The 13,049-nt window shown below is 39.5% G+C and overlaps 1 protein-coding gene across 1 annotated transcript in view; it reads left to right on the plus strand.

Moving 5' to 3' along the window:
- Positions 1 to 13,049, plus strand: part of LOC120940829 — a 60,891-nt gene that overhangs the window by 15,251 nt on the left and 32,591 nt on the right. Inside the window, exon 2 of the mRNA XM_040353903.1 lies at positions 3,837 to 4,187. Coding sequence (XP_040209837.1) covers positions 3,837 to 4,187 — 351 coding nt within the window. The remainder of the gene's footprint in view (positions 1 to 3,836; positions 4,188 to 13,049) is intronic.

Here is a 13,049-nt window from a genome sequence, read left to right on the forward strand (position 1 = left end):
TCTGTGAATGGGAAACTCCAAGTACCAACAGCCTTTGCATCTGTTGGCTTGTAACTATCATGGTACTGTTGAGCGCTCTGGTAGTTCATTGTCTTATCCTGTCAGTGTGTATCTACCTGCTTGTACGAGGTATGAGCAGACAGATACACTGACAAGTCTGCAGGAGTCCTGCATGGCACCCGTGATTTGTAAATTGCCGGTGCAATGCTTTCCAGGCTCCAAGTAAAAAAATAAAAAATAAATACACATTTTTTTTACCTGCAAAAAGATTTTTATTTTTTAAAAAGGTGAACTTATCCTTTAACCTGTCGCTTAATAATTAGATAAATTGCACCCAACCCCTAGCAGACAATAAATATTGCACATTTTTCTAGGGAATGATTTAAAGGCTAAATTCACCTTTGAAAAAAATAATAAGTGCATATTTTTCCTGGAATAAATGTGCATTATAATTGTATTTTATTTTTTTACAGGAGCCTGCAGAGCCGTGATCAGTGGATTGTGGTTGCAATGCCAATGCAAACTCTTCCTCTTGCTTTCTGCCCATGCCTCTGCACAGACTGTTCGTTGCAGAGCTGGAGGAAGATTCAATGAACTATGGCGGCACTGATTACTGCACTTATAGTGAGATCCACAAGTCCATCTGCTGTGATGACAGTTGGGACTTGTAGTTAATTTATTCATAAATCCCTGTTAATGAACGACGCAGCTCTGAAGGTGAACATTTTAAATGTGACACCAGCTGCGGGGAGCAGAACCCCTGTCCGCTGTCATGGGGGGGGGGATTTGAAGCATTTTACCTGTTACACCCTAAATATGAGTACAAAAGGTGAACTTTACCAGAGAGCGCTACTCATCTTATTCTACAATCCTTTGACAGCCAGTGGTCTGATTCTCCTTTCTCCAGCATTGGAATGTGAGCAGGAACTCCGAAGTCATCTTCTACAATGCAGGATTAGATGTGGTTCTGCTTTGTATGTGATGGCATCAGCGAAGAGGGGAGGCGATATGACTGCTTCAATATAAACAAGAAGAGTGACTTTGGGGTTATTACAGGCAAAACCAGCTGGGACCTCATAGTAATACTCCCAGTTGAATCATTCCTTGAGCAATATAGTCATGTGCTAGGGGGGAGGGAATTTAAAGGGTAACTCCCCTTTCATGAGAAAAAGAATAGAATTTTTTTTTATAATATAGTGTATGCAATTGTGACACAAGTCATATATTAATTGAATGTAATTAAAAATTACCTTTCATTTTCAAACTGCAGAGCTGTAATTCTCTGTAAAATGCAATGTAATATGGCAACCTGGAGGCGTTCTGTACACAGATGGTGTACAGAACGCCCCTCAGGTATGTCATTTCCTGCTTGTGTGGTTGGCTTACTGATTTTCCTAGAAGTCTGCACATTGATACAAACTCGATTTTGTGCATCCTCTGCAACAAAAATATAATTTTATTTTTATTTTATTTTTTTATTTCCCTTCAATAGAAATTGGGTTTTGAATGAGAACGATACAACCTTTTTGGTAGATTTTATGTAAGTTATACAATTTTGTTATTTTAGACGTGTATCTGTTTAACAAACAAGCATTAAAAGCGGTAGTAAACTCTGAACCGTCACAGCTCCTTTTTAAATAAATTAAGTACTGTAGAGCTTTTTTTTTTTTAAAAAAGTTATCATTACTTTTAAGCCCATTTGCATGTTTCTTACTTACTTTAAAGTGATATTTCATATATTCGTTTCCCAGGAGCATTCACAGCCCTATTAAGAAAAGTCTTCTGAGTAGCTCTGTACTTCCTCCCTTTCTATTTGTCCCGGTCTCTAATCTTACGCATGCGCATGTGCTCTCCTATGTGTGCCCTGCTGTGCGGGCAATGTTTTCACCCCCGTGACATTGCGAGTTACATGGAGTTTAGCTGGAGCTTACAAATAGGAATAAAGTCTTACAGTATCTTGGAGCTGTGCCGTGATGGAGCCCCGGCAAAGGACTTACCGCACGAATAGCGTGCCGTAAAATGAACACATGTGCATGCGCTGGTGATGTAGGCAAAAGAAACAGGATGGATTGCATGAAAAAGAAAGAGAATGGAAAGGTTTCCCACAGAGAGATCAGTGTTCTTATTAAAACTTGACACAGCGGGAATTCGTCAGTATGAGTTTACTACCACTTTAATACATTCCAAAACACTGTCAGTATGCTAAAGAGAATTAGAGTATGCTAAAGAGTATTAAACCCATAAACAAACATTTATCATTTTGCTTGCAAATTCTTAGATGTGATGGCTGCATTAGGTATCTATGGTTGTTAGGTGAAGTCAAAAGGTCTCCTTTTGACTTCACCTCACAATTATAGATACCTTACAGATTTCCGTTTATGTTCCACTGTTGTAACTAGTGTGAGGTTGATTGTCATAGCTGTGTTTTTAAACTGTATATTTTTTATGTACAATAAATGAATTTTTTATTGTATCTATCTGTGTCATCAGTACAGAGAAAGTCCATATTATACAAAATCCTTCTCTGGGTGATAGTTATTTTTGGTTTACGGTACTAGCAGCCGTTAGCATCCTATCCTCCGGTGCTCCTCTTTCTATTAAATTCTGGATGATGGTACATTATACGATTACTTAAATAATTAATCTGAGGCTATACTCAAAATTGATGCTTTCTGTAACTGCAGTCGAAGCTGGAGTTTGGCTCCAATGTGTGAAGCCTCGTACACATGACCGGTTTTCTTGCCAGGAGAGCTTTTGGCCGGGAAAACCGGCCGTGTGTATGCTTTCTCGCAGTTTTCCCATCAGGAAAACTGCTGGGAATTTCGGCGGTAAAATAGAGAACCTGCTCTCTATTTTCCCGCCAGGATTTCCAGCAGTTTTAAACCTGGCAGTTTTCCTATGGGGAAACACTACGAGGGAGCATACACACGGCCAGGATTCCCGGCTAAAGGTCTCCCCACAGTTTTCCCCTGATGGGAAACCCGGCCATGTGTACTCGAGAAAACTTTATCAAGCAGGTTCTCGGTTTTTCCCATCTGGATTCCTGGCGGACTTTAAACCGCCGGGAATCCTGGACGTGTGTACGAGGCTTCAATGTACCTAAATCTGCTAGTACATAAAACACTCCTTTCCCCCCAGACTAACAATGCTGCTGTCCAAAAGTGTCTCTGTCTCCTTTGTCCAGAGTGGGGGTACTCTTATACGGGAGGAGTGTTACTTCCCCGATCACCAGGTGAAAACATGCAGGAAAAAAAAGCCTAAATAAAGAAAACTAATACAGCCACCACATCTAAGATGGTAAGCTGCAATATATTACATTATTGGTTTCAGGTTTAATACCACATTAAAGAGTTTAGTCCTGTTTATAAAGAAAACATGTTCAAAACTTACTATATACAGTATTCCCTTTAATTGATGCTCTAAAACATTTTTATTGCTTATAATGTTATATTCTAAAGCAGGGAAAAATGTCTTGGCAGGGTAGGTACTACACCTGTATGAAGGTCCAGAAAAAAAAATTAGGCTCTGTCTATCAAGTATGTACAAGGAAGACTCCTTCTGTATTTTACAATCTGGGATCAGCTACTACTTTGGTTTTACACTGCTCTGGGGGTTTACTTCTAAAGTTTAAGTACCTATAAACATCCATTTTGTCAGTGAACCTGTATATCATGGTTGGCTAGCTACTTTAAAGTTCATAGTTGTTAAAATGTGTTGTGGAAGTGACCAAAAACTGTTTGGTGAGAAATAATGAATGATACACACTCTAAACCTGTTTACTGGTAAAAATATTGTTGACCATATTAATTTAATTAAGTTTCCTTATTCTTTTACAGATGGTTTTGGTGAAATTATTTCATCAAATAATGAGACATTTACAGAGAATTCAAGTATTATTTTGACCTTCCAGTATACTTTAAAAGGCAATGTGATTAACGTGACCTTAGAAAAATGTACAGATGGCAAGGTGGACACCATTGCATACTGTGAACTGAAAATACATGGAAGAAAACAGCTGACTTATGGTTTTGATTACTCTAAGCACAGTCTTGTGAACTGTTCTGACCTTCATAGTGTCACCCTCAGCATCCAGCAGGCCTCCAGAAAAGATGAAGGCTTCTACAGATGCTACTTTCATACAGAGGAGCTGAACCAAGCTGTTGTAGTACATATGCACCTAAAACAAGGTAAGAAAAACAGTATGAACGCTGTTAAACTCATGTTGTTTTGCCCTGGTGTCGTTTTTACCGTCCTAAAAAAATATATATATATATATATATATATATATATATATATATATATATATATATATATATATATAATATCAGGTTTCTGTGATGTAAAAAAATTAAACAAAGGTACATCATTTCAGAATTGTTTCCATATTTAATGTGACCTATAAACTTTACAACTCAACTGAAAAACAAACTGGAATCTTTTAGGGGGGGGGGGTAAAAAAATAAATAAAAATAATGTGGTTGCATAAGTGTGCACACTCTCTTATAACTGGGGATTTAGCTGTGTTCAGAAATAAGCAATCATGATCAAACTCATGTTAAATAGTCAGTCCACACCTGCCACCATTTAAAGAGCCTCTGATTAACCCCAAATAAAGGTCAGCTGTTCTAGTAGGTCTTTCCTGACATTTTCTTAGTCACATCCTACAGCAAAAGCCATGGTCCTCAGAGCTTGCAAAGAACTGAACGTCCCTCCAAAATTTATGAAAAGATTAGAAGAAAACTGGTTAGGGAGGCTGCTAAGAGATCTACAGCAACATTAAAGGAGCTGCAGGAATATCTGGCAAGTACTGGCTGTGTGGTACATATGACAACAATCTCCCATATTCTTCATATGTCTGGGATATGGGGTAGAGTGGCAAGACAGAAGCTTTTTTTTTTTTTTTTTACCAAGAAAAACATCCAAGCCAGCCAAATTTTGCAAAAACATGTCTGAAGTCTCCCAAAGGCATGTGGGAAAATGTTGGACTTTTTGGCCATAATTCCAAAAGATATGTTTGGCGCAAAAACAACATTGCACATCACCAAAAGAACACCATACCCACAGTGAAGCATGGTGGTGGCAGCACCATGCTTTTGGAGCTTTTTTCTTCAGCTGGAACAGCGGCCTTAGGCAAGGTAGAGGGAATTATGAACAGTTCCAAATACCAGTCAATATTTGCACAAAACCTTTAGGCTTCTGCTAGAAAGCTGAATATGAAGAGGAACTTCATCGTTCAGCATGACAATGACCCAAAGCATATATCCAAATCAACAAAGGAATGGCTTCACCAGAAGAAGATTAAAGTTTAGGAATGGCCCAGCCAGAAACCAGACCTGAATCCCATTGAAAATCTGTGGGGTGATCTGAAGAGGGCTGTTCACAGGAGATGCCCTCACTATGTGATTGTTGTGGCCAATTACAACACATCACATGACAGTTGTAAACAATGTATGGCTTCCTTTCATGCCATCCAATGTGTACAATTTTGTCACTGGCTGTGATTTATCACGATGATCACATGATACAGACAGGGCCAATCACAGCCCAGCTGGACCATGTGATTATCTGTAGCCAGCCACAGCTAATCACAATAGGAAATAATGAATGAATCCATTTTGATCAGTAAAAATGGTTGCTAATACCAACAAATTCATTGGTATAAGCAATCATAGTTTACAATTAATAATCGTTTTACATATATACTGTCACCAGTCAGTGTCCCTGATCACTGCCACACCAGTTATATGATGACACTGTACTGCATACATTTTTTTTTTACATTTCTTCATTTTCCAAAAAATTACAACTTCAAAAAACTTGCTATGCCTCTTACTAAATACCTTGAGGTGTCCACTTTCCAAAAAGAGGTCATTTGAGGGATATTTGTACCTTCCTGGTGTTTTCTGAACTCAAGAAATGTCAGTACATCAGGATTAATTGATTTTCAGATATATATACCATAGTCTACGGACTTTCCTAAAGACTAAATGATAAACACTAATTTGGGTTCTTTTCACCAGTCTGGTACACACCAACAATTCTGACAGCTCTGGTTGAAGCCACTGTACTAACCATGTAAGATTAGTTCAGCAATTTCTCCCGCTTAGCTGTTTTCTGACAGGGGGTTGCCCCCCCCCCCCCCGCCAGAACACACCGATCAGCGTTCTCTGCCTTTGGCTGAGGGCGCTGATCAGGAGTTGGTCGGCTGCTGGTTTTCCAGCATGCACGTCCGACAGAAGCTGGATGACTTCTGTCCAACAGACCAACATACACACAGGGCCAAATTACAGCGATTTTTTTTTTTAACCGCCCGCTGTTTCCTGATATTTTTAGCTTTCTGGAACAATGTGTTGTGAACTAATAAATCAAAGATAAAATTGTTTTGCCACAGTAATAGTTGCCATTTTTGGTGCAAACTGAAGACAGCATTTCAGGAGAAAAACTTCATACCAATGGTGAATCATAGCGTTGGAAATCTTATGGTTTGGGATTGCTTTGTTGCTTCAGAGCCAGGGCAACTTTCAGTCACTAAATTAAGTATGAATTCTGCATCATATCAATGTGCTAGATAAAAATGAGAGTCTGTTAAAAATGAGAAAGTTAAAGTTGAACCGGAAATTAATCTTTCAACACAATAATGATCCCAAGCATACTAGCAAATCCTCTGAAGAATGGCTATACAAGAAGAAATAAAGGGGTTGATTTACTAAAACTGGAGCATGCAAAATTTGGTGCAGCTATGCATTGTAGCCAACCAACTTCTAACTTCAGCTTCTTCTAATTAAAGTGGTTGTTAAGCCACTATATTCAATTTACACTGTCCTCTCTGTTTAATAGTTTTGCGTGCCCTTGTGTCTGTGACCTTATAAAAATAAGCCGTTCTATACTTGATTTTAAAGCACCACTCGGCGCTCATGTGATCGGCCAGCTTTTTGCTGTCCTCATGTGATAGCTGCAGCAGGCAGGGCTGAGGGAGCTCTGAAATCAGGTGTAGAATGGCTTATTTTTCTAAGGCACAGACACAGGATTATTAAACAGAGAGGATGGTATGAAACTTTTAATGTAGCTTCAGTGGGTAGGTGCTGACAGGCCGGGGGAGAGAGAACAGAGGAGAGATTTGGATGACAGAGGAATGTAAACTGACCATGGTGTCAGGGCTCAGCAGCCATGATAAACTGTGGTCAGTTTACAGGGGGGAGGGCATAGCCAGGCAGGATCAACCAGGAATTTCAAGTGATAGAAACGGCCAAATTACACAGCACAAGCACTGTGCTGTATAACACTTTAAGCTTTGACAAAACAAAACCTGGAAGCTGATGGGTTTCTATGCTTAGCTGCACCAAATGTTGCACTCTCCAGTTTTAGTAAATCAACTCAAAAGGGTTATTAATAGGTCTGATTTGACTCCCATTGAAATGCTTTGGGAAAAGTGGGCAGATAGTGAAATCCCTGCGACAAGTCAATTGTGCTAAAGGGGCAATACCAGCTTCTGAGGTGTGATAGGTGTACTTCTTTTCATTGTATTACATCAATGTAGCATCCTCCTATCTAGGCTGCAAGGCAAATTTAGTTTTTGGCTTCTGCTGTAATCGCAGGAGCATTGATTGATTGTTTTGGTCTGCTCAGGGCTTCGCAAGGTGAGAGGGTGATTACTTCCCTTTGCCTAATTTCCCCCCCTGTGGGGATAGATCTGTGAGCTGAGCTAAGAGGAGAGGGGGACTGCTTATCCCCTAGAGGACTTGGACTGGACACTGAGCTGCAAAGAACTGATCTTATGGACTTATCGTGACATAGGATTTGTGAGTAGAGCTTCTTTCTGTGCTGCAACTTGATTCATGGCCCCCGGCTGCGAACCTATAGTCTGCTCTAGTCTACTAATACTAGTGAACCATTTTGCCTCATGGGTCTTTAGCTATGCACCTATAGACTTCTCCAGTTTACTACTACTTGAGCCCATACTGCTGCATGGTCTCAATCTATAGACTGCCGTAGTCTACTACTTCCCATGTTACTGGTAAAGAAGTGTTCCCAGCAGACTGTGCTTCATTTTTTTTGGGCTATGTCACACTCCTTGGTCCCCTCCCATTACAAGTTCTTTGAGCAATAAACCTTTACAAACCTTATAAACCTTTACAAAAACATCCCCTATGGACTGTTGCTGTGTGCTTGGCTGCCTCCACACAGTTTTTTGAAAATAACCTGTTACACTCAGCAGCTCCTTTGGGGGTAGCACTACATTTATTAATCATTGTTTTGAACAAATGATTGTAAAGACAAATTTTCCTTGTCCTTTTATTTAAGTATTTCACTTTTTTCTGTAGTCATTGTTTAAATGAAGGTTTAACGTTTGTTATCTAATTCTGCTGAAATATGTCAACTTTTCACGAGACTGTAGAAGAAAGTGCTTGTGATTAATTACCTGATGGTCTCTTCTGTCCCCTGGGGGCTGGGAATTCATTACCCATAGCAGCTTTCTATGTTCTTTTCTTTTTTGGCGTTTTTGGTGCTCTCTCCTACCTTAAGATGTTAATTATTTACCTGCTACATCCTGTATTCTTAGAGAAGTAACTGAAAGGGGTTGTAAAGGTTCGTCTTTTTTATTTTCTAAATATAGTCAAACAAAGGATTCACCCTGGGACTTTAAATGAAGTGGGTACTGTTTCCGCCAGTAAGAGTAACAGTAGTATATAGTTTATTCCAGTAAACGTGTTTACATGCATAGATAACACCAACAGTTGCCAATTAAAAAGATACATAAACAAGAAATATTGGTACATAAATGTAGTAACTGTCAGAGTACACGGGCATCATACTACCCAACGCTCTTCAGGGGTGTGAAACACTGTACCTAGGATGAATATATATATATATATATATATATATATATATATATATGTTTGGCGATATGGCACAGTATTGGTTGTAAAGGCACAGGGTAGGAGGGGTTGTGGGTCCCCATACTCACCACAGAGCTTGACCATGGCTACAGGTGTGCGGCCCCAAGATGGCAGCAGCAGGTGCCTCACCCAGGAGCTGAGGGGGCGGGGTCAGAAAGGGACCCCACCAGGGGCCAAACGGAGAGCAGGCATGGCATAAGTGTAGTGATGTATCCATAGAGACCCCGTTAGTCCATAAAAAGTATAGGCTGTGAACATAAGTATGTTTGTCAGGCATCTTAAGTAGTAAAGTAGAATCAATAAGCATTAGCATAAGAATATGTATGAATGAAAGGCCTGGGCAAAAGATGGTAGCGACATGGAGATGGTTAGAAACGTGGGATAACAGAGGGATACTAGCAGATGACAAGATAGGAAAGATAAGTGAACTGTGAATGTGTGTGTGTGGTGATGTATCCCTAGAAACCTTGTTAATAAAGAGTATAAGTCCATAAAGAGTATAAGTCCATAAAGAGTATAAGCTATACTTTTTATGGACTAACAAGGTCTCTATGGATACATCACTACACCTATGCCTATATATATATATATATATATATATATATATATATATATATATATATATATATATATATATATATATATATAATTTTTTCATGCTAGGTACAGTGTTACACACCCCTGAAGAGCGAGCTGGATCTTGCGAAATTAGTCGGGTAGTATGATGCCTGCGTACTCTGACCATTACTACATTTATGTACCAATATTTTTTGTTTATGAATATTTTTAATTGGCAACTGTTGGTGTTATCTATTGTGTACTGGCGGCGCTATGGAGTAATATATAATTACACAACTTATCCTATAATATGCAACAACAAGTAAATTAATAAAAATGTGTCCTGTTGTACGTGATAAATCAATCAATAAATCAATAGTAAATAATAAAGTCCCATTGGTGCAAACAAAGATACAACATCAATGCTCGAATATCCTCTAGATATATTTCTTGCTGTGATACAAAAACCGTCTCCGGTCGTGCAAACTTAATTGATCTTCCACCACCTGGATAATTAGTACGACACCCAATGTGCACAAGTAGTAAATTGTGCTTATCAGACCTAGTTGACCTCTTTAATGAAAAAGACGGTCAGATGCACTTGAGCAGGATAATGCCTGCAAACATATAAATCGACTGGAGCATCTACGATACCTCACCCTCGGAATGTTGAGATTTTAGAACATGGAATACAAAAAGGTAATAAAAGCACAAAAAAACAGCCCCTTGAAAATGTAACTATACGAAACGTACGTCGGTGGTGGAACCTGGTCACGTTTACTATGTCCTATGTCACTTCCCGATCGTCTGGATAGTGTCAGCAGCTGGTGGAATGCACGCCGCCACGGAGGTGGGAGAGCCAGTGTTTTTTTATTAAAGCTTGCAGCCCCAGTGCCAGGAGAAGGGCACTTTTTTATGTGAGTAGCCAATTGGCTGGTGTTTTTACTCCATTTTAATAAAATAGCGTTGCACTATGGAATCTCTCTGTTTGTATTCCATGTTCTAAAATCTCAACATTCCGAGGGTGAGGTATCGTACATGCTCCAGTCGATTTAAATGTCTGCAGGCATTATCCTGCTCAAGCACATCTGACCGTCTTTTTCATTAAAGAGGTCAACCAGGTCTGGAAAGCACAATTTACTACTTGTGCACATTGGGTGTCGTACTAATTATCCAGGTGGTGGAAGATCAATTAAGTTTGATAATAAAGTAAATTAATAAAAAATGTGTCCTGTTGTACGTGATAAATCAATCAATAAATCAATAGTAAATAATAAAGTCCCATTGGTGCCAACAAAGATACATCAATGCTCGAATATCCTCTAGATATATTTCTTGCTGTGATACAAAAACCGTCTCCGGTCGTGCAAACTTAATTGATCTTCCACCACCTGGATAATTAGTACGACACCCAATGTGCACAAGTAGTAAATTGTGCTTACCAGACCTGGTTGACCTCTTTAATGAAAAAGACGGTCAGATGCGCTTGAGCAGGATAATGCCTGCAGACATATAAATCGACTGGAGCATGTACGATACCTCACCCTCGGAATGTTTTGTTTTCTTTGTCTGAATTTCTCACTTCCTGTTTCTCCTCAGTAAGCTTGCCCCCTGTTCTGGCTGGGGGTTAGTCAGCCAGAACAGCGTTGTTGGTTCACTTACCTTTTCCTTTCGATTTCCCTTCTAAATGTTTTTTTTTCTTTGTCTGAGGTTCTCACTTCCTTTTCCTCCTCAGTAAGCTGTTCTGGCTGCGATAGGTAGGGAGACCGCCGCTCCAGGTGAGCACAGGCAGGTAATCAATGTCCACTCAGGAATCACACGGGATAGAATAGAATTAAGCAGGTGGGAGCTTAAGCTATGACTAAGCATTAGTTGTTAATGCGAAACGCGTCAGCTGTCTATCCCACTGTATGCTGTTGTGTGCTGTGCACTTTTTTCTTTTTTACAATAAAGAGCACGTCTTTTTTCAACAAGACTTTTTGGAGTGCGGCTGTCCATCCATTCTCCCACCTGCTTAAAGCTGTTCTGGCTGACTAACCCCTAGCCAGAACAGGGGGCAAGCTTACTGAGGAGAAACAGGAAGTGAGAAATTCAGACAAAGAAAACAAAACATTTAGAAGGGAAATCGAAGGAAAAGGTAAGTGAACCAACAATGCACTAGCTTAAAGGAACCTATTTAGAAAATAAAAAACAAACCTTTACAACCCCTTAAAGCATTCAATGACAAGAGAGGGAGCCCCTCATACTTTCTTAGGCAAAAAAAAATCCAGAGACTCCCCATCAAAGCCCCATTAAATAAACGTTCCTACTGTTCCTCGTTTTGACATATAATAAAAAATGATCCCTCGTTGACGGGTTTCTTTAACCACTTCCCATCCTGCGGCCGACTATTTATGGCTTCAAGGTGGCTCTGATCTGCGGGCCAATATACGGCCGCGCGCTACTGGGGGGCACGTGCTCCAGTGGCGGGCGCACGTGCGTGCTCGCCGCTTCACACAGGTGACGATACGCGTGCCTGGCGGCAGCGATGTCCGCCAGGCACCTGCGGTCGGCAGTCACAGAGCCAGGGACATTTTTATAGCACTGTTCGTTGTATTAATGTGAATGATCCCAAAAATGTGTCAAAAGTGTCCGATGTGTCCGCCGTAATATCGCAGTCGTGACAAAAATCGCAGATCGCCGCCATTACTAGTAAAAAATAATAAAAAAAAAGTAATAATTCTATCCCCTATTTTGTAGGTGTTATAACGTTTGCGTAAATCACTATATGCTTATTGCGATTTTTTTTAACCAAAAATATGTAGAAGAATACGTATCGGACTAAACTGATTTTTTTTTTTTAAATGGGATATTTATTATAGCAAAAAGTAAAAAATATTGTGTTTTTTTTTCAAAATTTACGCTATATTTTTGTTTATAGCGCAAAAAATAAAAACCGCACAGGTGATCAAATACCACCAAAAGAAATCTCTATTTGTGGGGAAAAAAGGACATCAATTTTGTTTGGGAGCCACGTTGCACGACCGCGCAATTGTCATTCAAAGCGACGCAGTGCCGAAAGCTGAAATTTGGCCTGGGCAGGAAGGGGGTATATGTGCCCAGTAAGCAAGTGGTTAAAATCTGTTCTGTCCTCCACTATAACAATGTACAAACATGATAAACACATGTCTGAGAAAAGCAGAATGTACAAACCACAGTGTTCATCATTTTTCTTCCTCTACATTCTATTGAGCACAGTAGCAAATTACACATAGTTTGGCATCGCTTCTCAAAGGTTTAATCATAATTTCATATTAATAAATCCAAACTTAAACCATATACGGTAAATTGTAAAATGCCTCGATCATAGATACATGTTTCTATATTTCACTTCCTGTATGTAAATGATAGGTTGTCACAACTTGTCAGGCTTGGAAGGGTTTTAATATGTATAATAGCCTTGATGTGTACATTAATTTATGGATCTGTTTATCCGTTGATATATTCATGCAAATATGTAGTGTTCCCTGAAAGCATCTATTACAAATTAACCTTGAAGTACATTTTAGTGCTGGTAAACATGGCTTTTACCAAGATTTCCTTTAACATGCTTGC

Source organism: Rana temporaria, chromosome 5 (genome assembly GCF_905171775.1).
Source record: "Rana temporaria chromosome 5, aRanTem1.1, whole genome shotgun sequence".
Taxonomy (NCBI): Eukaryota; Metazoa; Chordata; class Amphibia; order Anura; family Ranidae; genus Rana; species Rana temporaria.